The 24891-nt window shown below is 44.0% G+C and overlaps 1 protein-coding gene across 5 annotated transcripts in view; it reads left to right on the top strand.

Moving 5' to 3' along the window:
• Window positions 1-24891, top strand: part of ZRANB3 (zinc finger RANBP2-type containing 3) — a 593631-nt gene that overhangs the window by 221869 nt on the left and 346871 nt on the right. For 4 of the 5 annotated variants that reach the window (XM_029605377.1, XM_029605376.1, XM_029605374.1 and 1 more), the window contains exon 6: window positions 18297-18494. The exons of the other annotated variant lie outside the window; for it this stretch is intronic. In XM_029605377.1, the coding sequence (XP_029461237.1) occupies window positions 18297-18494 (198 nt within the window). The remainder of the gene's footprint in view (window positions 1-18296; window positions 18495-24891) is intronic. 5 annotated transcript variants of the gene reach the window in all.

Genomic DNA, 24891 nt, shown 5'->3' with positions numbered 1-24891 from the left:
ATTATGTTTGGGTGATATCATGTGACAGCATCGACACAGACCCAGCTCTCAGAGCTCAGTAAAGACTTTTCAGTGAGTATGTACAGGAGTTTATACATGATCACACTGCCTCATGAGTCCTTCTGTCTGTTTCTGCCAAGCTACCACATAGACATGTTCTGGTTTTTTTCTTGAAATTTGTTCTATTTTTTGGGGCCTAGTGCCTCTATCTCATTGCAGAATTTTCTGGTACTGCCTCGGCAGCCCCTTAAACAGGTAGTTCAATCGCAACGAGTAGCACCCTTGCCAGCAGATGGAGATGGACCAAAAGCTGACATCATGGCTATATAGCCCTGCCCCAACATCAGCCCACTAGTATTCTCCATCTCCAGCAGATGGTGGACATGCATTTCCCTTCGGGAGATTGCCTGTGAGTAAAAAAAAAAAAAGAAAAGAAGAAAGAAGTTGGAAAGGAGATGTTGATGTAGCAGTGCTTGCCTCCTGAGATGATACTGTGAAGTCCCTCCCTCAGTAGAGTGCCTCAGTTCTGTAGCTTTGACTGGCATTGACTTTAATTCCAATTAGCAGTTGAAGGCAGAGAGAGACTCGGTGGTGAAGGGTTTAGCCCTTTCCCACTATAGCAGGGACCTGTTCCTGCTCTCAGCCAGGGAAGGCTGAGCTCAAGTAAAAGTTTTAACTTTAAAAAAAAAAAAAGTCAACGACTGGAAGACAGCAGGAATGGGGTCTGTTTCCTTGACGATCGGCTGTCCCAGTCACATCTCTGGGGAGTTCTGTGAGGTGAGGCAAGAGTACAGGCATGGCAGGTTGAGCAGCCATTTGGCTAGGCCCTGCTTCCAGGCTTCTCCCATTTTGGTACGCTGTAGGCCGTGGGGTACTTTGGTGCGCTTTTTTGCTGCAGATCATTGGTGTGCACTTGCATGTCTGGGTGTGCGCCCATTCTCGTTTGTGCGTGCAATTGGGCGTTCTTCCTTCTGTACGCACATCTTGTGCACCCAGTTTAGATGTCTATCCTGGGCATCCAATGGGATGAGCAGCTTAGTCGCTTGGGCTTAGATGCCATTTTTTGTGCATCCATACTAGGCACGAGCCTTCATCTGGCTAAGCACTAATAGTATGGCACCCACGGCGAAGAAAACTAAGCGCCTATCTATCTGTGCTGCCTGCCACATCAGAGTCATTCAGCCGGAGCTTGGATGCTCGGGGAGATTTGCCTCCTTCCGATTTTGCTGATGATGGTCCAAGGAGAATAGGACCGAGGTGTCTCGGTTCTTGTTCTGATAGGTAAGTAGAAAGATGTTATTAAGGATTGCCCTTAAAGGTTGCTCTCCTGACATTAGAAAACTAAATCACATAAATTAACACATTAGAGCTCCTAAGAGTTAATGCATTTATTGAGCTCAGTTAATTATTTTTATGAGATCAGCACCACTAAGTTTTATTCAGAGACATATTCTCGAATATAATTTTTTTTACATAAGAAAATTATATAATTAAATTCAATTGATAAATTTAATTGATTGTCAGATCAAATTGTCAATTCTGATAAATTCAGACTAAGTCTTAGATCAAATTAATTCAGATCAACATTCTTCTTAATAGAAAAATAAAGTTAAAAGTGTACTATTGCAATTTATTTAAGAATGGCTGTGCACTGGTCACCTCAGTGTTTTAGAATAATACAGGCGTTAATGATTTTGATATTTCTGTGTTTGAGGTACAGGGGACCCAGATACCATGTAAGAGGGAGACACTACAGGGGTGTGTCCTCCCCTGATTGGTCTGTGGGTCGAGTCCTCAGGGGAAACTGGCTCACAGAATGTCAGGTTCAGGCCTGTGGGGCCTGGAATGGACCCAGCCTCCTTTTCCTGGGTGAAATTCTTCCGGGGATTGCAGATATTTCTACAGGGCCAGTCTGCTGAAGTGGCAGTTTCTACTAAGGTAGGCCCAGGCACTCCGATTGCTCCTCCGCTGTCTCCATGGTCAAGCGTCGTAGCACAGGGTGGTCTGACAGAGCTTGAATGCAGGTGGATCAGGATGATCCCAATGATGACGGTGGAGGCTCTCCTGGTGAGGAAGGAGATATTCACCCAGATTTGGAACCATATAGAACTCTTCTAAGTTTCTTTCAGAGAGAAGAGTTGCTGGATCTGATATCTCAGACCCTGAAGACTCTCGGAGTGGCTGGACCTGACTGCTTGGGGATGCAAAAGAAGGATTCTATTTTGATCACCTTGCACAACACTGCTTCTTTCTTTCCCTTCTTGTATGCAATCCAGGAGTTTATTTATTTATTTATTTCGAGGTTTTTATATACCGAAATATAGCGGGAAGCCTTCACTCCGGTTTACAAGATAACAACTTAATACATTTTGGTAACACTGGAACGAATTGATATATAGTAACAAACAGTAACATTTTGGTAACACTGGAACGAATTGATATACAGTGAACAGGATAACAACTTGATACAGTTTGGTAAAACTGGATCGGAATAATAAATAGTGAACTGAGTAATTGAATGATCTGGAATGGAATGTGCCAGAAGTGTCCTTTAAAGGATGACACATCTTAGTGGGTTTATGCCCATTGGATCCGCAGGCTAGAGAGCAGTTGCATTTTCCTAAGGTGAATGCTTTGGTGTGTTCTGTTACAAAAGGTACCATCATCCTGGTAAAGAGAGTTGCGGCTTTGAAGGGATGTTTAGGATAGGAGGATTGAGGCTGTCCTGAAGCAAGCCTTTGAGGCAGTGACAATGAATTTGCAAATTGCTTCTTATTGCGCCTTGGTAGCTCGGACTACCTTGTGTCTTTGTCAAGAGTCTGGTGGTGTTGGGTCCGATTTAGGACCTATGGTAGAACCGGGGGCTGCCTTCTTGTCTGATGCGAGCTGTGACTTGGTATGCGCAGCCGCCAGAGTTGCTGCTTCAGTTACTGTGGCCAGGCGACAGCTGTAGCTGCCAACTGGTTCGCAGATAGTATTTCAAAATCCATTCTAAGCTGCCTTTCAAAGGCTTGCTTTTATTTGGCAGTGAATTGGAAAAAATAGCAAGTAAATGGGGAGAGACCAAAGTCCCGCATTTGCTGGGGAATAAGAAGCCAGTTTCCCGTACTTCTCGGTCAAATGTCCATTCTCGAGACTACAGGCGTTTTCGGCCTTATAAGGGAGGTTCTTCCCAGAGATCCCGCCCTTCTGCAGATCTCAGTCCTTTCACCCCTGAAGTCCTTGAAAGGGAGTGAAAGGACTTCTGGAGGAGAAGCCCTCGTTCTTCCCAGTGAAGGTTTGTGGGTTCGCCTGGTGGTGCGGGACATAGGTGGTTATTTATCCCGGTTTTATCACAGGTGGGCCCAGATTACTTGGGATCAATGGCTTCTCAAAGTGGTTCAGAACGGCTGTGCTCGAGAATTTCTTCACATTCCTCCAGATACCTTCATGGTCTCTCCATGCAACTCCCCTCAGAAGAGGGTTGAAATGGAAGCGTCATTACAGCGGCTGTTGATTCTGAAAGCAGTGATCCCCGTTCCGAATCACAGCGAAATACAAGCTGATATTCCATTTATTTTGTTGTGCCCAAGAAGTAGATCTCAAGGGTTTCAACGGACATCTACGAATCACGCATTTCAGGATGGAAACGGTGTGCTCTGTCATAATAGCGGTTCAAGCAGGGGAGTACTTCACATCTTCGGATCTGCATATTCCCATCCAGCGGGAACATCAGCTGTTCCTTTGATTTGCCATCCGGGATCGTCATTACTAGTTTCAGGCCTTGCCTTTCAGACTAGCCACAACGCCCAGTATCTTTTCCAAGGTCATGATAGTGGTAGCAGTGGCCCTTCGCAAAGAGAGAACATAAGAAAATGCCATACTGGGTCAGACCAAGGGTCCATCAAGCCCAGCATCCTGTTTCCAACAGTGGCCAATCCAAGCCATAAGAACCTGGCAAGTACCCAAAAATTAAGTCTATTCCATGTTAACATTGTTAATGGCAGTGGCTATTCTCTAAGTGTCAACAATTTGTCAACGATCCCACCCACAAGGCAGGTCACACGTTAGACCTCATTTTCATAAATGAAGGAATATCGTCCGTCAACAATCCATCATGCCTACAGGTCCCTTGGACTGACCACCGAATCATCTCCACGGCTCTAGAGATCATGGAACACCCTCCCCAAGCAACACATGCAACCTCAGTCGCTATCAGAAAACCTTGCACCGGAGAACTCCTCAGCTCTCATTTATCCAAAGAACTAGCTCAACTAAACCTCTCGGATGTTAACACTGCCACTACTTCATGGATCAACATCACCAACAGGGTGGCTGATCAAGTATGCCCCATGACCACAAAAACGCTCCATCCAGACAAGGATAACAGGAAACCCTGGTTCACACCCGAGTTGAAGGCGCTCAAACAAGAGCTCAGATGTAAGGAGCACAGGTGGCGAAAAAACCCGTCCACAATAACCCTCTTGGCTTATAAATCTTGCCTAAACTCTTACAGAAACATCATCAACAGAACCAAGAAAGAATTCTTCTCCAAAAAGATCCACCACTTTATCTTTGACTCTAGAGCTCTGTTTTCCTATGTGTCAGCCCTCACTAAACCAACTACCCCCCTCATACCAGACGCACAAGCGTCCAGCAAAGCCAACGAACTGGCAGTCTACTTTGAGAAAAAAATTGACACCCTCCTCGCACCTCTCAAGGGGCCCTCTCCTCAACCGAACTACTCATCCACCACAGGCCCACAATGCTCACACCCAGCCCCCCAGCAACATAAATCAACCACAGCCTCGCTGACCTTCCTCGAGCCGACGTCCGCTTTAGAAATTGAAAACATCCTTAAGAAGATGAAGCCCTCGTCCCACCCACTAGACCACATCCCATCCAATCTGCTGTTCTCCATTCCTAACATTATCGCCAAACCGATAGCAGACATCATAAACCGCTCGCTGTTTCAAGGCCAAGTCCCTGACCAACTCAAGCTTGCAATTCTCAAGCCTCTCCTTAAAAAACCTAACCTTCCACCCACTGACCCAGCTAATTTCAGACCAATTGCCAACCTCCCAATGATTGCTAAAATCATGGAGAAGGTTGTAAACAGACAACTGTCTGAATTCTTAGAAGAAAATGACATTCTCACCTCAAACCAATTCGGATTTCGAAAGTCATTGAACACTGAATCACTACTAGCCTCGCTTTTGATACCATCCTCATCAATCTGGAAAAAGGGCAACCTTTCTTTCTTGTTCTACTGGACCTCTCCTCAGCGTTCGACACCGCGAACCATTCCTGCCTCCTTCAGCGTCTAGCAGAGATCGGTATAACAGGTTCGGCGCTCAACTGGTTCAAATCTTTCCTTGAAAACAGGCAATACAAGGTTAGGATTAACAACAGAGAGTCACTCCCTATCAGAGCAAAGCTGGGGGTACCCCAAGAATCATCCCTTTCACCTACACTATTCAATATTTATCTCCTCCCACTCTGCCATCTACTATCTAACCTCAAGCTAACTCACTTCCTATACGCGGATGACATTCAGATCCTCATCCCGATAGTCGAATCCCTCCACAAAACGTGGTCTTACTGGAACAGCTGCCTTTCAGCAATCAAAAACCTGCTCTCTAGCCTCAACCTAGTGCTAAACACTAGCAAAACTGAAATCCTCATAATAGCTCCAGACAATTGCACTCTGCTCAACCCGCCTAGTTCCTCCCAACTCTCTATTACATCGATCGACCACTCGCTGCATGCAAGTAAGAGATCTTGGTGTGCTTCTAGACAACCAACTCAACTTCACCAAGTTCGTAAATAATACTACCAAAGATTGCTTCTTCAAATTGCATGTTTTAAAAAAATTAAAACCACTTCTACACTTCCGAGACTTCCGCCTGGTACTACAATATATCATCCTCCCTAAACTGGATTATTGCAACTCACTCCTCTTGGGCCTGCCCGCCAGCACCATCAAACCACTTCAGATGGTCCAGAATGCGACGGCCAGAATCCTCACTAACACTAAAAAAAGGGATCACATCACCCCGATCCTCCAGAATCTTCACTGGCTGCCGATAAAATTTAGGATACACTTTAAATCCCTTATGATGATTCACAAGGCTCTTCACAACACTTCCCCCCTCAACCTATCCTTCCAACTGCAGCTGCACATTTCCAAGAGACCGATCAGAAGTCCATACCAGAACATGCTTCACACCCAGCCGGCGAAAACCTTACTGAGGAAACGAGCTCTGTCCACTGCAGGTCCCCCTCTTTGGAACCTGCTCCCACTGGACCTCAGCCAAGAACCGAGCCTTCTAACATTCAAAAAGAAGCTAAAGACTTGGCTATTCACCCAAGCTTTCCCCGAGAGCTAAAACCTAATGAAGCGATAGACGATATATATACCACTGTACATATGTTTCCGAGTTGGTACCCAGTTACAGTTAATCGAGTTTTATGAATGTCTCCCTAAAGTTTTCTTGTCCACCTGTTTTAATGTATTCCGCCCCTGAGGCGACTGTTCAGTTCCATGTAAACCAGTGCGATATGTATTGTATACAGGAACATCGGTATATAAAAATAAAAAATAAATAAATAAGTGAACTTAATAGCAGGTAATGGACTTCTCCTCCAAGAACTTATCCAATCCTTTTTTAAACACAGCTATACTAACTGCACTAACCACATCCTCTGGCAACAAATTCCAGAGTTTAATTGTGCGTTGAGTAAAAAAGAACTTTCTCCGATTAGTTTTAAATGTGCCCCATGCTAACTTCATGGAGTGCCCCCTAGTTTTTCTACTATCCAAAAGAGTAAATAACCAATTCACATCTACCCGTTCTAGACCTCTCATGATTTTAAACATCTCTATCATATCCCCCCTCAGCCGTCTCTTCTCTAGCTGAAAAGTCCTAACCTCTTTAGTCTTTCCTCATAGGGGAGCTGTTCCATTCCCTTTATCATTTTGGTAGCCCTTCTCTGTACCTTCTCCATCGCAATTATATCTTTTTTGAAATGCGGCGACCAGAATTGTACACAATTTTCAAGGTGCGGTCTCACCATGGAGCGATATAGAGGCATTATGACATTTTCCGTTTTATTCACCATTCCCTTTCTAATAATTCCCAACATTCTGTTTGCTTTTTTGACTGCCGCAGCACACTGAACTGACTATTTCATTGTGATATCCACTATGACGCCTAGATCTCTTTCTTGGGTTGTAGCACCTAATATGGAACCCAACATTGTGTAATTATAGCATGGGTTATTTTTCCCTATATGCATCACCTTGCACTTATCCACATTAAATTTCATCTGCCATTTGGATGGCCAATTTTCCAGTCTCACAAGGTCTTCCTGCAATTTATCACAATCTGCTTGTGATTTAACTACTCTGAACAATTTTGTGTCATCTGCAAATTTGATTATCTCACTCGTTGTATTTCTTTCCAGATCATTTATAAATATATTGAAAAGTAAGGGTCCCAATACAGATCCCTGAGGCACTCCACTGTCCACTCCCTTCCACTGAGAAAATTGTCAATTTAATCCTACTCTCTGTTTCCTGTCTTTTAAACTGGTAAAATCTCTCTATTTTGGGGTTAGCTGGCACAAATAATCTGTTCAAACTAAAAATTGGGGCATAAAGACTGTTTTTTAAAAGAATTGACCAAAAAAGCAAAGACAACAGTCCAGAAGTGACGTAATCTAACTGAATTGGGTGTGACTCAGACCTTGGGCAAGGTAATCAGAGCAGGGGAACCATTGTGGTCCTGTGCACATGCTGGAGAGGTTTCTCTTGGTGGAAGTGTATACTGCATTGTGAAATCTACATTGTGGCTAAGTATTTTTGCTTATTGCTTTGAGTTGTGTAGAAAGCTTCTGTGATTATTTCCTGTCTGTGTTTTAATTTTCTTTATAGTCTGTTTCATTTCTTTATAGTAAGATATTATTCTAGTAAGTTATTTTGCTGTTTGCTGCATAAAGTTAGAAAAGAAAAAAAAACCCAAACAAAGCTCTCCAGCTTTTAAACTGGTAAAATCTCTCTATTTTGGGGTTAGCTGGCACAAATAATCTGTTCAAACTAAAAATTGGGGCATAAAGACTGTTTTTTAAAAGAATTGACCAAAAAAGCAAAGACAACTGTCCAGAAGTGCCCTGCTTTACCCAGCTTGTCCCAGGCTAAACTGTTTGACTCCCTCCCACCCTACCCCTCTACCCACCCACCCCTGGGGCTTGTTTTCTAATAAAGACTGCCTAAATTACCATTGGCAGCGGAATAACTCAGTATATTGGTTACAGTCAAGGAAATACAAATCACAAATTACCAAGATGAGGACTATCCAATGTAACTGCTGTGGAGCCTTTATTCTGAGGGAAAGCATCTGGAAACTTAGAGCTTGCCCAATTTGTGCACAACTCTCTTCCTTGAAAATGGAGCTGACTGAGATTAAAGATCAATTAGCTTCAATTAAAAGTATTACACCCACATTGCATTACTCAGAAAATAATTCCCCAATATCACAAATAAACCAGGAGTCAAGAAAAGGAGATTCATTAGGCTCAGGTAGGACCCACTGTCACCCATTCTTGACAGATGAGCAGCCAACAGGTATACCCCCCCACTCAAACAGGTCATTAAGAAATTCTTTAAAATCCAGGAATACAGTGGGCTCTGGTAGAATTAGACCTGTGATGAGGAGACACACAATGTACCAAATGCAAAAAGAACAACAAGCCTTCTCTATATTAAAAACTGAAAAAGTTCTTGAGAAAAGCATTGCAGTATTACCAGAAAAGAGAGAGAAAACACAATGCATGCAGTATTTCAAGATCCATAAGCAAAAGAAAAATCTAATTGAGATGGATAACTCTGTCAACAGTGGCACAACTACAAAAAGAAATAGTGAAGTGAATAACAAATCTCAACTAATATCTCATAAGGAGTCCAGGAAATGCAATAACCTTAAAGAGAGTACCTGGAAGGCTATGACCACAAATGCTCATAGTTTGGGAAATAAAATCCCAGATCTGCAGGCCCTAATGGCTGAGGCAGAATTGGACATTGTTGCTATCACAGAAACATGGTTCACAGAATCTCATGAATGGGATACAACAATACCAGGCTACAACTTGTTAAGGAAGGACAGAGAGCATAGAAAAGGGGGAGGTGTGGCTCTTTATGTCAGAAACAACATCCATATATGTCTTCCCAAACTCCCGTGTTCTCATCTACAAAAAAAGTTCTAAATGAACCATTCTATTTTTATCATTTATAATAAAATATATATAGAAGAACGAGGCTAGTTTCATATTATTGGTGCATGCCTCCACGGCCTTGCATTCTTCTTGTACTATAATCATCAACTTGCCTCCTTCCTCCTTTTGTGCTTTTTATTTGTTTTATAAATTATTTTAATGTGATATAATACAAAAAATTTTTTTTAAAAAACAATTATAATCTCCACTGTGCATGAAAAAGGATAATCTAATTTATGTTTTTCTGTCGAATACTTCAATTACGCTATCCCCTTGCTTGTGGAAGATTATGTCTTAATCTCCGTTTGTATGCGCCTTACACCTTTCCTTTAAGTTCCCCAAAAGGGTTTTATGAACGCCATGATCTTATATCTTAGACTACCAATGTCCAAATAAAAACTGTTAAAGACTTATCTCCCGACACAGCTGCGTTTCGTTCTTTCTTCGTCAGGGGAGTGTGTCCATTCCTGTTGTCTGTTCCTTGGTTAATCCAAAATTTATAGCTTGTTTATTATTTGTTCCGGCTGTCCGTCTCTCTCTCTGGCGTATAAACTCCGAGTGGTGAAGACCAGAACTGTGAAGGACTTCAAAGGGGCGTGGGATAAACACTGTGGATCCATAAAGTCAAGAGGCCGCCAATGAAGAGTGGGTGACTCGCCAGAATGATGGCTACTGCCTGGACACAATACCCTTATTCAATAAACATACACATGCTTACTGTGACTCCAACATCGCTCTAAGCTTCAACAGCAAGAGGAAATGTGAAAAAAGGATTTGCACTTACAAAGAGGGGAGTAGCTGGCTTGTTACGGCAGTTACTACCCCAAACCAAATATGCCTGATACTTCACTTTCAATGCATATACAGCATAGCTCTCTGCTTCAACGGCAGGGGAGAAGAATAACTGATACTTCACACATCCAGCAGAGCTCTCTGCTTCAACCGCAGGGGAGAAGAAAAAAGGGTTCGCACTCACAAAGCGGGGAGTAGCTGGCTTGTTACGGCGGTTACTACCCCAAACCAAATGTGCCTGATACTTCACTTTCCATGCATATCCAGCATGGCTCTTTGCTTCAACGGCATGGGAGAAGACTGATACATCACGCATTTCCAGCATAGCTCTCTGCTTCTACAGCAGGGGAAAAGAAAAACTGATGCTTCACGCATATCCAGCATAGCTTCAACGGCAGGGGAGAAGGAAAAAGGATTCGCAATCACAAAGCGGGGAGTAGCTGGCTTGTTACGGCGGTTACTACCCCAAACCAAATGTGCCTGATACTTCACTTTCAATGCATATCCAGCATGGCTCTCTGCTTCAACGGCAGGAGAGAAGAAAAAAACAACCAACAAGGGCTGTACAACATAGTCTGGGTAAAACAAATAAGCATGGGTGTAGCTTGCTTATTGCGGCGGTTACTACCCCTACTACCCCTAACTAATCAAGCTAGATATTTCACTTGGATGCAGCTCCATCACTGCTCTCTACATTAATGGTGGGGGTGGAAGGGAAATAGAACCAAGAGCTAAGAGAAACAGATAAGTATGAGAGAAACAGATAAGTATGAGAGAAAAAATGTGTGAAGCTTGCTGGGCAGACTGGATGGGCCATTTGGTCTTCTTCTGCCGTCATTTCTATGTTTCTATGTTTTAGCCAGTTTGCAATCCACGAAAGGACATCGCCACCTATCCCATGACTTTTTACTTTTCCTAGAGCATTCTAGTTCACCCCTGTCTGGATGACTAGTTGATTTGAGCCAAGACATTGGAAGAGAGTTTTCATGTTTCCTGCAGAGTGGTTTCCTTGCTACAGGAACTAAGCTGGGTGGTGAATCTTTCCAAGAGCACTTTGCAGCCGTCTCAGACCCTGGAGAATCTCGGGATTCGATTCAAGGTAGGGCAGAGTGCTTCTGCCAGAGTCTCGCATCCACTCGATGCTGCAAGTCCGATCCCTGCGGAACTCTGTTTGTCCAACCATGTGATCTTATCTACAGGTCCTGCGGTTGATGGCTGCCACATTCGAATTGGTTCTCTGAGTGAGGGCATATATGCACCCTCTTCAGGATGCCTTGCTTTCCTAATGGAGTCTGAAGTCTGTGAACTATGCAGTGAGGCTGCTCCTTCTGTTAGAGGTAAAATCCCAGTTGAACTGGTGGTTACACATGGACCATATCAGGAAAGGAATTTCCCTGATGACACTGGATTGGTTGGTACTCACAACAAATGTAAGCCTCCAGATCAACCAACTGGCCAAGGCAATATAGGAGTTGGTGATCAAGGTCGCTGGAATACAGTGGACGGCAGTAGAACATCAACAGACTGGAGGCACGAGCTGTTTTATTGGCATACCTGTGGTTCACTGAGTGGCTAAAGGCTCGGGTAGTTCGGATAATGGCCAACAATATGACAGCGGTGGCTTACATCAATCATCAGGGTGGAACAAAGAGTCAACGGGTGTTGGAGGATATAGATGAGCTCATGGAATGTGCGAAGCAGCATCTCCTAAGCATATCCAAGTCTCACAATGTTAGAAAGTACAATATTAAAGCGGATTTCCTCATCAGGAGAAGCTTTGACCCAGGAGAATGGTAGTTAGCGGATGAGGCCTTTCATCTCCTGGTGGACCGCTGGGACCTACCGGATCCAGACCTGTTGGCAAACTTTAACAATGCAAAAGTTCCACACTTTTCAGTTGCAGGCGGGACCCAAAAGCAATGGGCAAAAACGCTCTCATTCAGGAGTGCCCACCTTGGCCTTTGAAAAGCAGGCTGGTACATAAGACTGCAAGTCAAACCAACACCGTTCTTTTAGTGGCTTCGGATTGGTCTCGAAGTCCGTGGTACGCCAATCTCCAGAGACTTCTGGTGGGCAGTCAGACTACCGTCTCGGACGGATCTGTTCCATCAGGGGCCCGTTCTGCATGAGGATCTAGGTTGGTTCTGTCTTACTGTTTGGCCATTGAAAGGGCTTGGCTGTTAAAGTGCAGTTATTCACCTTCTTTAATATCCAATCATCTTTGGGCCCGGAAATGTTCTATTTCTCTAGCTTGCATTAGAGTTTGGAGTGTCTTTGAGGCCTGGTGTTCTGAGCGAGGTACTCAATTGCTCAAGATGGATATTCCTTTAATTCTGGAATTTTTATAGGACAGTTTGCTTAAAGGTTTGGCCTTTAATACTTTGAAGGTTTAAGTTGCGGCACTGGCTTGTTACAGGAGAAGAGTCAATGGAGGGCCTTTGCTTCCTATCTGGATGTGTCCTGTTTCTTGTGAGAGTTAAACATCTATGCCCCCATTGCAGCTTCCGGTGCCTTTGTGGGATCTTAGCTTGGTACTCAAGTTTTTGGCAGATCCAACTTCTGAACTGCTGCATACTCTTTCCTTGCCACTGCTTACGTTGAAGACAGTTTTTCTGTTTGGCTCGTCGGGTCTCTGAGCTGTAGTCTCTTGGCGGTTCGGCTTCAGACTTCCTTTTTGCCCAAAGTAGTTTCGGACTTTCATTTCAATCGGTCCATTTCTCTGCCTGCCTTGGACAGGGATAGAGACAATTGCCTGCTGGCTTAAGGAGATCATTACGGCAGCCTAAGTGGCTGCTGAGGTTGCCTTGCCAAAGCAGATTAGACCAAAATCCATGAGGACTCAGGCAGCATTGTGGGCGGAGCTTTGTTTTGTTGTCGCCTGCTGAAATTTGCCGAGCAGCAACATAGACATCTTTGCACACCTTCTCCAAGCATTACCACTTGGATGTTAGGGCTAGGGTGGACGTCGCTTTTGCACAGGTGTTTTTGACTGGGCCGCTGACAGCCTCCCGCCTTTTTTGAGATTAGCTTTTGTTTATCCCACTGTAAAGCAGCACAACCCAGCTAGTACCAGGAAAAGGGGAGATATAGGAAAAAAAGACAGACCAAACCCTTGGTAAGCAGCAGAGGACACTAAAGGGGTTAAAGAGGACTACAACTCCCAGGTTCTTAGAGGTACCACCTGACCCATGGACAGAGGGAGAGCTGCAACAGGTGTCTGAATCAAACAGCAATGATTCAGACACAGGTGAATCGATGGTAGTGAAGGAGGAGGGCGTGCTGGAATGGTGGCAATGGCCAGAAAAGCCCAGCTCCTCAGAGGAAGAGGAGGAGGATATGGAGGTGGATTCCCGTACGGAGGAATCCTCAGGTTCAGCAATGGAGACTGAGTAAGTGACCAGAGTGGGGGCTAGTAAATGTCATGTAATTTAAAAGGAATGTTTTATTGCCTTATGTTGGGAAACTTGTTATGTACCAGTTGTTTGGTTTGGGAAGGCCCCTAACCGCAGCACAACTGAGGGGAGTTGGGGAGTGTTGTGCTTTTCCCCAAAAGGGAGTGGTAGCGGCTGGCAAGAGAGCCAAGTGACTGGGACTGTGCCTGAAAACTGTTGAGGGATTGTGAGAAGAGGAAAGAACACAGAACTTTGGTATTGCAATACAGACTGTTATGTAAAAACTATGTTTTTGCTATTTTTGAATGGGGTTGAATTTAGCACCACACTACCTAGAAGCTGAGCCCCAAGCTAAGTTAGGGCAGTGCCGGGCTGAACCAAGGCCTGGGAGTGAACAAGCAGCGGGACAACGTACAGGGAGATGAGTGACCTGCAGGAGAGGGGACCCAGGAGTTGTTGGGGGAGCGGCAGAGCTGAGCAGCGCTGGCCTCGAGGATTCACACCCACTCGTTGGGATTGACCTACCCAAACACTAAGTAAGGAGAAAGTACTACTTACTTGATAATTTCCTTTCCTTTAGTGAAGGGTAGGTCAGTCCCAGATCCGCTCTCGGCTGCCGGATTTGGATTTTGTGGTTATTCTTCTTAGGACAAGTGATGCAGAGTATGATTCCTGCTTTTCGTTGATAACTGGTAAGTGACTTCTCTAGCTCTTAGTTTGCTAGATATGTTCCTTCTTTTGGCTGAGCTCAGTGTTCTGGTTGATTGAGAAACATGAATGGTTGCCTGTTGCTAATAATGTTTGTTTAATCAGGTTTGTCCACAGTTTGGCTTTTCAGGAGAATACTGGCAAGCTGATGTCAGAGTGGGACTATATAGCCGTGACATCACCTTTTGCTCCATCTCCATCTGCTGGCAGAGTTACATAACCCACTCATTGAGATTGACCTGCCCTTCACTAAAGGAAAGGAAATTATCAGGTAAGTAGTAACTTCTCCATTATACACTTAGAAAATATCAACGGAGAAGCACAAGGGCAAGAAGACTGCAGTAAGCGGGTTTAAGGTCTTCATTTTTGGGTGCTGGATGCCCATCACGGATATGCATGCCTTCTGCTGTCAATGCATGGGCCCAGACTGTGATTCTGCCAACTGCTAAAGGTGTGGTCTTATGTCCCCCCGGGTATAGCAATACCATGCATGGAAGATGTTGGCCCTAATGAAAGTGCCCTTGTAAGACTCTTAAGCCTTGGCATGAGGCCGAGCAGTAGAGCTGCTTTTAGTCAAGGAGCAAAGTGTGGGCTCTTGGCCCAAGAAGTCAAGGCCTGAAGCTTCTTCTTAATCTTAATAAACTGAGTTCTATTATATACCTTTCTGAATATTTCTACAGACACTCTTATATTAATTTTTTTTTTTATTTTTTTTTTATTTTTACAAAGTTATAATTAGTCTTATATTCATACAGTTATGTTATATTGTAAAGCTCTTTGCTGAATTAATGTTTGAATGTAAACCGAGGTGATGTTTCTTACGGACCCCGGTATATAAAAATCCTTAAATAAATAAATAAATAAATAATCCCGCAAGCATTTTAAGGCTCCCCTCCCTCCATGCCACCTGTCTCACAATCACATCAGATCAAGGATTGAGTTAGGCAGAGAAGCTAGTGACTGGAAATGGCTCCAAGGAAAGCACCTAAACAGCATGAGGGATTCCTTTCATCCCCCTCCAAGCCAGAGAGATGATCGGCACCAATACTTGGGGCTCCAATTGAACAAAACCCTCCTCGACATCGAGACAGGACATGGCGTAATCTGCACATTGGCTGACCTCTTTCATGGTGTGAAAGATCCCCAAGGCATTAAGCCATAGCTTTTTCCAGATCTGCAGCCAAAAAAAGCGCCATCTTTGTCATCAGCATGGATCTCACATATGTCAACTCATACTGCACAACAAATTGCAGCACCACAAATGCCCAAAAGACCTGCAGGATGTCATGATGTGGAAGGAGCTACTGGCGGCGATTATGGGATGGGGTACTAATTGATGGGACTTACCAAAGCAGTCAGCATGGATTGCCTTGGAGCTAGCCACTTTTAAAACAGGAATGGCCATGCTGTTTTCCACTTTAATTATGTCGGCAACCCTGAGTGAAGAACTAATCTTTTTTTTTTAAGATGTCTGTCCCAGCTGAGAGGGTCCCCCAACGAGTGAGAGCCCAGTTATCAAAGCTAGTAAAGAATTTATTTGTCTCCTTAAGCTCTGAAGTCTGAGGAAAGGGATTAGAACCTCTCATGTCCAAGATGGAGGAAATTTTCCAATGTAGTGGGATGGCTCCCGTTTTAAGCCAGTGCATAATTCACCACAAAAGCTTCTAACATTAGGAGGAAATCTTCACCATGATGTGGTAGATTCTTCTGAGAAATACTTTTAAGAATTAGAGGTTGAGGAAGTGGGTTGTGTCTGATCTGAGTTCCTCCTAGATGTTTCCCTCAAGACCAGCGTAAGTTTCCACCTTGATTGTCGTATTCATCATCACCTGGGTCATGGCTTAGTGTATGCCCATGGTCAGGAGATGAGGAGGGTTCCACGGAGATTCCATCTGATCCCCTACCAGAGTTGCCGCAGCATATGTCCCCTCCAGAGGATCTTTGTTAATCCAGGTTCTTGGATAAGCTGGCAAAGACTTGATCTGTGGAGGTGGAACAGAACTAGCAAAATCAAATGATAGTCCATTCAAAACCCAGAGCAAAATACTATGCTTTTATTCAAGGGGTTAAAAATGTGAATGCAAATTAAATGTATATTTATGTATATATCTGTATATAAAATTAAAACCCAATATGGCCATGTTATGGCAAAATTGCCTACATCACGTGTTAAAAATCACAAAAAGTTTTTTTTACCTGATATATTCATATAGGTGTGCCATCCAGCATTGGTATACCCATTAGTTAAAACTACAAAAAAACAGCCAAGTCTATAAATGATATAAAAACAAGTGGAAATATAGGAGACAATAGAGATTACAGCCTTACAACTGCTAGTGCTCCTGAAAGGCAACAGACCCATTCCAAATTTCAATCTCAAAAAAGAGAAAACCATTTCATTTAAAATATTTTCCATACAGTACATTACCAACATCTGAAGGTAAGGCAGAGATCAGTGTCTGTAACAACTCTTTTATATGTAATAATGGATTACTCAGAACAAGCCAGCTGCCTCTGCAATTGTGAATTCTAAAAGTAAAAATAATATATACATATATGTATAAAAGAAAAAAGGGAAAAAAATAAAATGGGGGGGGGGGGAGGGGCCAAAAAATATATCTCTCAAAGGACTAGGAGACTATCTCCTGTGTCCAAAAGCTATAGATTAACTTACTTTAATGTCTTCAGTTTATTCCTGCTAATGCTATGACTTATATCTAGGGCTTCTGTTTCTAGGTCAATGTAACCTTGATATATAAAAAGGGCTTCAGAGCTAATCTAGGAAATATAGACTGGTGGGCCTGATTTCAGTGCTGGGAAAAATCGTGGAAACTATATAAAGAATAAAATCATAAAGCATATAGATAGACATGATTTTATGGGACACAAGCAGCATGGATTTATCCAGGGGGGGGGGGGGGAGTCTTGCCTCACAAATCTGCTACTTTTTTTTGAAGGGGTGAATAAGCATGTGGATGAAGGTGAACCAGTAGATGTGGTGTATTTGGATTTTCAGAAGGTGTTTGACAAAGCCCCTCATGAGAGGCTTCTAAGAAAACTAGTCATGGAATAGGAGAGATCTTTTTGTCAATTACAAACTGGTTAAAAGACAGGAAACAGAGAGTAGGATTAAATGGTCTGTTTTCTCAGTGAAAAACACTCGTATCTCTTTCTAGATCATTTATAAATGATCTGGAAAGAGGTATAACAAGTGAGGTGATCAGATTTTCAGATGTAACAAAATTATTCACAGTAGTTAAATCACAAGTGGATTGTGATAGTTTGCAGGAGGACCTTGCGAGATTGGAAGATGAAATGCAATATGGCCAGTGCAAGGTGATGCATATAGGGAAAAATAACCTATGCTGTAGCTACACAATGTTAGGTTCCATATTAGAAATTACCACCCAGAAAAAAGATCTGGGCGTTTATAGTTGATACTACATTGAAATTGTTGGTTCAGTGTGTGTTCAGTTCGGAGTTAACAGTCTGCTTGGAGTGAGCAATCTGTTGATATTTAGGAGAGTTGTGGGTGGATCCTTGGACCGGTGGCAGATGACCACGCCCCCGGGGGAAGATCATAAGAGGGACCACCGGTCAGGCTCAGAGTATGGAGACAGACACACACTAGTTCTTTTATTAGACAGTATACTGAACCACCAGAGGTGGCAGTAGTGAGCTGGAATGCCCGGCTGGGCTGTAGTTCCTCAGATACTGGAACAGCGATCCCTGGAGGCTGAGCTGTAGAGAAACTGAAATATAGTGAGTAGGCAGGGTATGCAAAGTTCATGTACTGAACCAGATGGTAACACTCACACAATGTCTCATAGAAGCCCAGGATCTGGAATGTATAGGCCCTCGAGGAGCGAATACCTGTTTCCAGGGAAAGTTCTGAGAGAGTGATGGTAAACTCACAGATGTAGTTGGCAGTGATGATTTCCAGGCAGAAGAAAGTACCGAGTAAGTCTGGGAACGAGGCCCTCGAGGAGCGAGAACCAGTTCCAGACTGTCACCTGAAAAATAAAGGAGAGAGCGAGGCCCCTGAGGAGCGGGTACCCCTAGTATGTCCGAGGAGGCAGAGTAGCTTAGGTAGCAAAACCCTTGCTAACTCAATCTGATAATAAATTCCAAGACCTTATATATCCGTCGCAGGTGACGTCATCTTCGGGGGACGCCCCCGAGGTTCACGCCATCGCCGGTACTTCAGTCGGGGCCGCACGCGCGCCTCTAGGCCTCCAGAAAACATGGCGGGCTGCAGCGTCCAGCCGGTCCTGGGATGCCGGTGGACCTCGGCAAAAGAACACCGCGGCAGCCAAACTTCCCGCAGACGAAGAGGGAGGCGCCAAAGAGGTAAGGAGGGCGGAGAGAGGGCGTCAAGAACCAACGGACACAGTAGTGTGCTGTGGTAAACAAAAAAGCAAACAATGTTAGGAATTATTAAGAAGGGAATGACAAATAAAACGGACGATGTCATAATGCCTCTGTATCACTCAGTGGTTAGGCTGCACCTTGAATACTGTGTGCAATTCTGGTTGCTGCATCTCAAAAAAGATATAGTTGCACTGTAGAAAGAACAGAGACTGGTGACTAAAATGATAAATGGTATGGAATGGCTCCCCTATGAGGAAAGGCTAAAGAGGTCTGATCAGCTTGGAAAAGAAATGTCTGATGGGGCATATAATAGAAGTCTACAAAATCATGAAAGGACTTGAAAGGGTAATTATGAAATGGATATTTACTTTATCGGATAATGCAAAGAAATGGGGGGGGGGGGGCACTCCATGAAGTTAGCAAGTAGCACATTTAATACAAAATCTTTTTCACTCAACGCACAATTATGCTCTGGAATTCATTGTCAGAGGATGTGGTTAAGGCTGCTAGTATAGCTGGGTTTAAAGAAGATTTGGATAAGTTCCTGGAGGAGATGTACATAAACTGCTGTTAATTAATAGGGAATAGCCATTGCTTGATGCTGGGATTAGTATAATGGAATCTGTTTAATGTTTGCGTACTTGCCAGGTACTTGTGACTTGGATTGGCCACTGTTAGAGACAGGATACTGGGTTTGATGGACCCTTGATCTGACCCAGTTTGGCATATCTTATGTTCTTATTTTTCAGACAATTAGAGATTTTTGGTGAGTATCAAAAATAGGTTGGTTTGTGTGATTATGATGCAAATTCAAACTTTGGCACATTTTTGGGTGTCCCAAGCTAAAGGTTACTATGAAAGCTTTGTTGGTCCAGACATTAGTGGGCCATGAAAGTGTGCACAGATGACCATGTTGCAACCTTGCAAATATCCACATTTAGCATGTTTTTCAAGTGCTATATCAAAAAGGAAGTAGATCTGATTTGGTGCACCTTAACCTTGGTAGACAAAGGGTAGAGAGGCTGAAGAGTAGCAGAATTGTATACAATTTATAGTTCTCTTCATTACTGTCATTTCCAGTTTATTAGGGTTGTAGGAAATAAATAGTTGTTGGGCCCGATATGACCCTGCTTTCTTTTCTTATAATAAGCTAAGGCTTATTTACAGTCTAGTGTATGCAGGCAGGACTTTTTCCCACTCATTTTCGTGTGCCTTGGGAAACAAAGTTGGTAGCGTAATAGCTTCATTTAGATGAAAGATGGAGTCGACTTTTGGTAGAAATTTTGGATGAGGAATAAGTACCACCTTATCATGGAAAAACTGTAGATAAGGTGAGATGTGGACTAAGGCTTGAAGCTCACTCACTCGTCATACGGGTACAATAGCAACTAGGAATAAAACTTTGCATGTTAGGAATTTTAGCAGAGCTATTTCCAGTTGTTCAAAAAGCCGGTCTATCAGAGCTTTTAAAACAATGTTAAGGGTGTAACTGGAGTAGACGCCTCATGAATTGCAAGATGAATGGATATAGTGAGATAGAAAGCCCTTTATCTTGACAATGATATGCTGCAATAGCACTCAGATGAACTCTTGATTGAAGAGGTCTTGAGTCCCTTTTGATAAAGATGGTACAAGTAGTTGAGCTGTTGCTTGAGAGAACAAGTGAAAGAGTCGAGAGAATACATTGCACATCAGTCTCCATTTGAATGAGTAATTTCAACGAGTCAGTGATTTCTTGGTGGAGAATGTCCTGTATTGGTGAAGGTAAGAGTAACAGTACTAAGACCTCGTGCGCAACATTCAAGCTGTGAGGTGCAGAGAGGAGAGAAGTGGATTTAAGAGGGTTCCCCCCTTTTGTGTCAGGTGGTTTGGATAAACCTCCATAAGTCTTGAAGGTTGTACTGACAGGTGCAGTAGATAGGAATACCATGGTTGTCTTGGCCAGGCTGAGGCTATGAGGATCATTTCCGCCTCATCTTGAATGCATTTCTGTATCATTCAAGTAATGAGAGGAATTGGAGGAAAAGCGTGTAGAAGACCCATTGACCATGGCAGAAAGAACATATCTTGTGTGTCCGCACCTTGAATACTGTGTACATTTCTGGTTGCCGCATCTCAAAAAAGATATAATTGCGATGGAGAAGGTACAGAGAAGGGTGACCAAAATGATAAGGGGAATGGAACAGCTCCCCTATGAAGAAAGACTAAAGAGGTTAGGACTTTCAGCTTGGAGAAGAGACGACTGAGGGGGGATATGATAGAGGTGTTTAAAATCATGAGAGGTCTAGAACGGGTAGATGTGAATCTGTTATTTAGTCTTTCAGATAATAGAAAGACTAGGGGGCACTCCATGAAGTTAGCATGTGGCACATTTAAAACTAATCGGAGAAAGTTCTTCTTAACGCACAATTAAATTCTGGAATTTGTTGCCAGAGGAAGTGGTTAGTTCAGTTAGTATAGCTGTGTTTAAAAAAGGATTGGATAAGTTCTTGGACGAGAAGTCCATTACCTGCTATTAATTAAGTTGACTTAGATAATAACCACTGCCATTACTAGCAACGGTAACATGAAATAGACTTAGTTTTTGGGTACTTGCCAGGTTCTTATGGCCTGGATTGGCTACTGTTGGAAACAGGATGCTGGGCTTGATGGACTCTTGGTCTGACCCAGTATGGCATGTTCTTATGTGAGCTCCCCAGTCTTGAGTGGATGCATCCATTGTGAGGATCAGCTGATGTGGAGGTGGTCACAGAAATACTCTGTCCCGCAAGACCTCTGGTTTCATCTACCAAAGAATGTCTCATTTCATGGAAGCAGTGAGGAGAATAATGATGGAAACTGGCTGTTGAACTTGTGACCATTGAGTTTTTAGACCCCACTGTAGGCGTTGCATGTGCAAACAGGTGTGGCGGACTACATGAATGACTGCTGCCATATGATCCTGAATGACTAAGAGTTTGTGAACTGTAGTTGCAGTCTGAAGATTCAGCTGTGAGACAAGAAGACTGAAACTCTCCCCTCTTTTTTGAGGAAGGAAAACCCTCGACTGGGTGGTACCTATTCTTGCTCCCATAAACTGCAAAATTTGCATTGGTTTCAGAACTGATTTTTCATAATTTATGAGGAATTCCAAACTCTCTAGGCATTGTATCGTGCTGCAAAGGTCTGTTTATAGAGCTTTTGGGTCTGGAGAAACTGTGAGCTAGTCATCCAGGTAGGGGGAAAATGCGAATTCTGGTCCTCCAGAGATACCGTGAATTCTGGTCCTCCAGAGATACCGCAAAACACTTTGTGAAGACTCTCAGGGCAGAGGAGAGTCCAGAGGGGGAGCACTGTCTGTTGGTGGTGTGTGGGTCCTATTTGGAAGCAGAGGTATTTCCAGCAAGAAGGATGGATGGGAACATGTGCATCTGCGACTTTCAGATCGAGAGAGCACATCCAATCGTTTGGATGAATGAAAGGCAATATAAACCTGAGAGTCGTCATTTTGAACTTTTTTCTTTTGATAGTCTTGTTGACAGACCAGAGATCTAAGATCAGATGAAGACCCCCTGAGCACTTCAGAATAAGGAAATATTGGGAATAGAAGCCCATATTGAAGAGATCAATTGGTAGACACCAAATGGCCTTCTACGCTCCCGATTGTAAGATGGGAATCTGAGAATGATCCCTCGTAGATTGGGTAAGGTGGGGAAGGGTGGGGCATTTGATGAAATCTAGGTGGTATCCAAAATTTATGATCTGAAGCAAAAAGGTTTGTGATGATAGAGGTAATCCACTCCATATCCTGTGTTGATCACGACCCCGGAAGTAGTGAAGGTCTCTTTGTCTCCATGAAGGGCCTGCATGGCAGAGAAGATAAAGGACGCCTATTGCCTCTAGATGGAATAGCCACTAAAGTGATGTTGAAGGCCGGGGGAGGACAGAGAGGAAAACTTAAAGGTTCATCCTAGCGAGATTTGTTTCATGGAATAAGTTCCTCCTGTAGATGAGGCTGTCATTGTCTTCTGAGCAACTCCAATGAGAGATCAGAGTACACTCTCATTCCACTCTAAGAAGGGCTTGAGGAAATCACTGAGAGTGGTCTTTGGGGAACAACTCGGGCTGCTCAGAAAAGATATGTAGAATAGGTTCTATCTCCACTTGAATTTCTGCCCTAGGTTTTTTTTGTTTGGAAACCGACATGGCAGGATGGTGCACCTTATGCTTCGGCTTGATATGCATGGATGAGTCAGCATTGTGTCGTGCATCCAGTGCTTCTTGTGAATTCATTGTGAAGCTGTCTTCGAAGGTCGTGCGTCATGTGAGGATGCAACTGAGTCGATGTAGCATTGCGACAAGGTGCATCATGGGTTGAAGATTTCAATGTAACCTTACTGTGCATAGGCTCAGAGGACGGTGCTTATGACCCACTTGGCCCCTCCACCCACCTCTGGCCCCGAAGCTGAAGTTTTACCTGTAGTTGGCAAAGATTTTGCTTCAGCATGCTTGGGGGCGTTTGACTTAGTTTTGAAGCCTTCATGGGCCTGTCATTGGCCCCATAGACACAGCATACCATTGCTTATGTTGATACTGCAAGTTTGGTCCCAGTGACGATTGAGTGGAGTGCCTGGGAGAAGGGGCATAACTGCCCAATGCCTATGACATACCTTCATCATGAAGTTGAGCAATTTTCTGGGCTCTCTGATGTTGGGCAAGAGGAGACATACGGCTCCAGTCTATGCAGTTGGCCTGGTTGTGGTCTGCGCCCAGACAGATATAGCAATAATTATGCCCATCTGTTGCTGACATTATGTTCCCGCACTGGCAGTATCTAAATCCAGACCGTTTCTTGGACATGTTTAGCATTGAAAAGTGCTGTTTTGTGGATCGCTGATGTGAAAAATTTGAAAATAGTCTGAAGAGAGTGAATAGAGAGAAGCTCTCTGTCTGTGCGATGGTGCAGAAAAATAAAGAATTGAAGAGACTCCGCTTCACTCAATCGTTCAAGAACTGCCACGTATGAGCAGAGCAACAAAGCTCTGTCACTTAGACAGAGCTTCGCATTTGCGCCATCAGATGATATTACCCAAGACTGTTTCAAGACAGCATGGCTAATTCAGCCTGCTTATCAACTGAAAATTATACTTGTTCTTTATGGTATTACAAGCCGTTAAGCCCGTTAAAATGGGCTACATTACATTTTGTTTTCAGTCCATTTTCTAACACAGCACCCTTCTACACTTTTTCTCCCTCTCTCCCCCTTCCCCTCGTTCACTCCTCCCCTTTCCTTCACTAAGTCTTACTCACCCTCTGTCTCCCACTGCCTTCTTCCCCTCACTCTCACCTCCCTCCCCTTCCCTCAGTCACTCCCACCTCTCTCCCCTTCCCTCAGTCACTCCCCACCCTCTCTCAATCCCATCCCCTCCCCCTCAGCCCTCCTCCACTCCCCTTTTTCTCTGCTCCACAACTTCTTACCCTTCCACTTACTCACATCCCTGTCTCTCACCTCTCCCTCATTCTCCCTCTCCCCCTTCCACTTACTCACATCCCTGTCTCTCACTTCTCCCTCATTCTCCCTCTCCCCTCACTCTTCCCCACCCCTACCTACCTCCCTCCCACACACTCACCCCACTCTCCCTCCCCCTCACTCAGTCCCTCCCTCTCACTCCCTCCCTCTCTCTCCCCCAGTCCCTCCCCCTCTCAGTCCCTCCCTCCCTCTCCCTCCCTCCCAGTCCCTCCCTCCCAGTCCCTCCCCCTCACTCAATCCCTCCCTCCCTCCGTCCCTCCCTCCCTCAGTCCCTCCCTCTCACTAAGTCACTCCCTCCCACACTCCTTCTCTCCGTCCCTCCCACTCCCTCCCTCCCTCTCTCTCAGTCCGTCCCTCCCTCTCTCTCTCTCCTCCCTCCCTCACTACTGGCCGCTACTACCGCCGCCCGCTGCCACCACTACCGCCGCCCACTACCGCCCGCTGCCACCGCCGCCATGTTTTTTTTTTCCTTACCCTGCCTGAGACCGACGTGCTCGCCCGCACATACGCAGTAGAGCTGCGCATTTATCTAGTTAGATTACCTTATGATTTATTGCTAAAGCTCACCTCTGTCTTTTATCTGCAGAGTCCAGGTCAAAATTTCTTATGTTAATATTTATTGCCCTGTACTTTTCTTCTCAGAAGGGAATGCAGATGGCTTCTGTTTTAAAATCCATGCACATGCATTTTTATTTCTTGAAATCTAGTTTTTAGAATAATACTTAATATTAGACACATGTAGTACTGTATAATGTTGAATATTTATAAAGTATGATAAGTCTTTTCCCCAAAGTGATTGTAATCTAAGACGGTAACTATCAAAGGGGTGTGTGTGGGTACACATTGATGCATGTGTATTGGCACAAG

This window comes from Rhinatrema bivittatum, chromosome 6 (genome assembly GCF_901001135.1).
Source record: "Rhinatrema bivittatum chromosome 6, aRhiBiv1.1, whole genome shotgun sequence".
NCBI lineage: Eukaryota > Metazoa > Chordata > Amphibia > Gymnophiona > Rhinatrematidae > Rhinatrema > Rhinatrema bivittatum.
The sequence above is the reverse complement of the archived record's forward strand: the minus strand, read 5'-3'. Positions and strand labels throughout refer to the sequence as shown.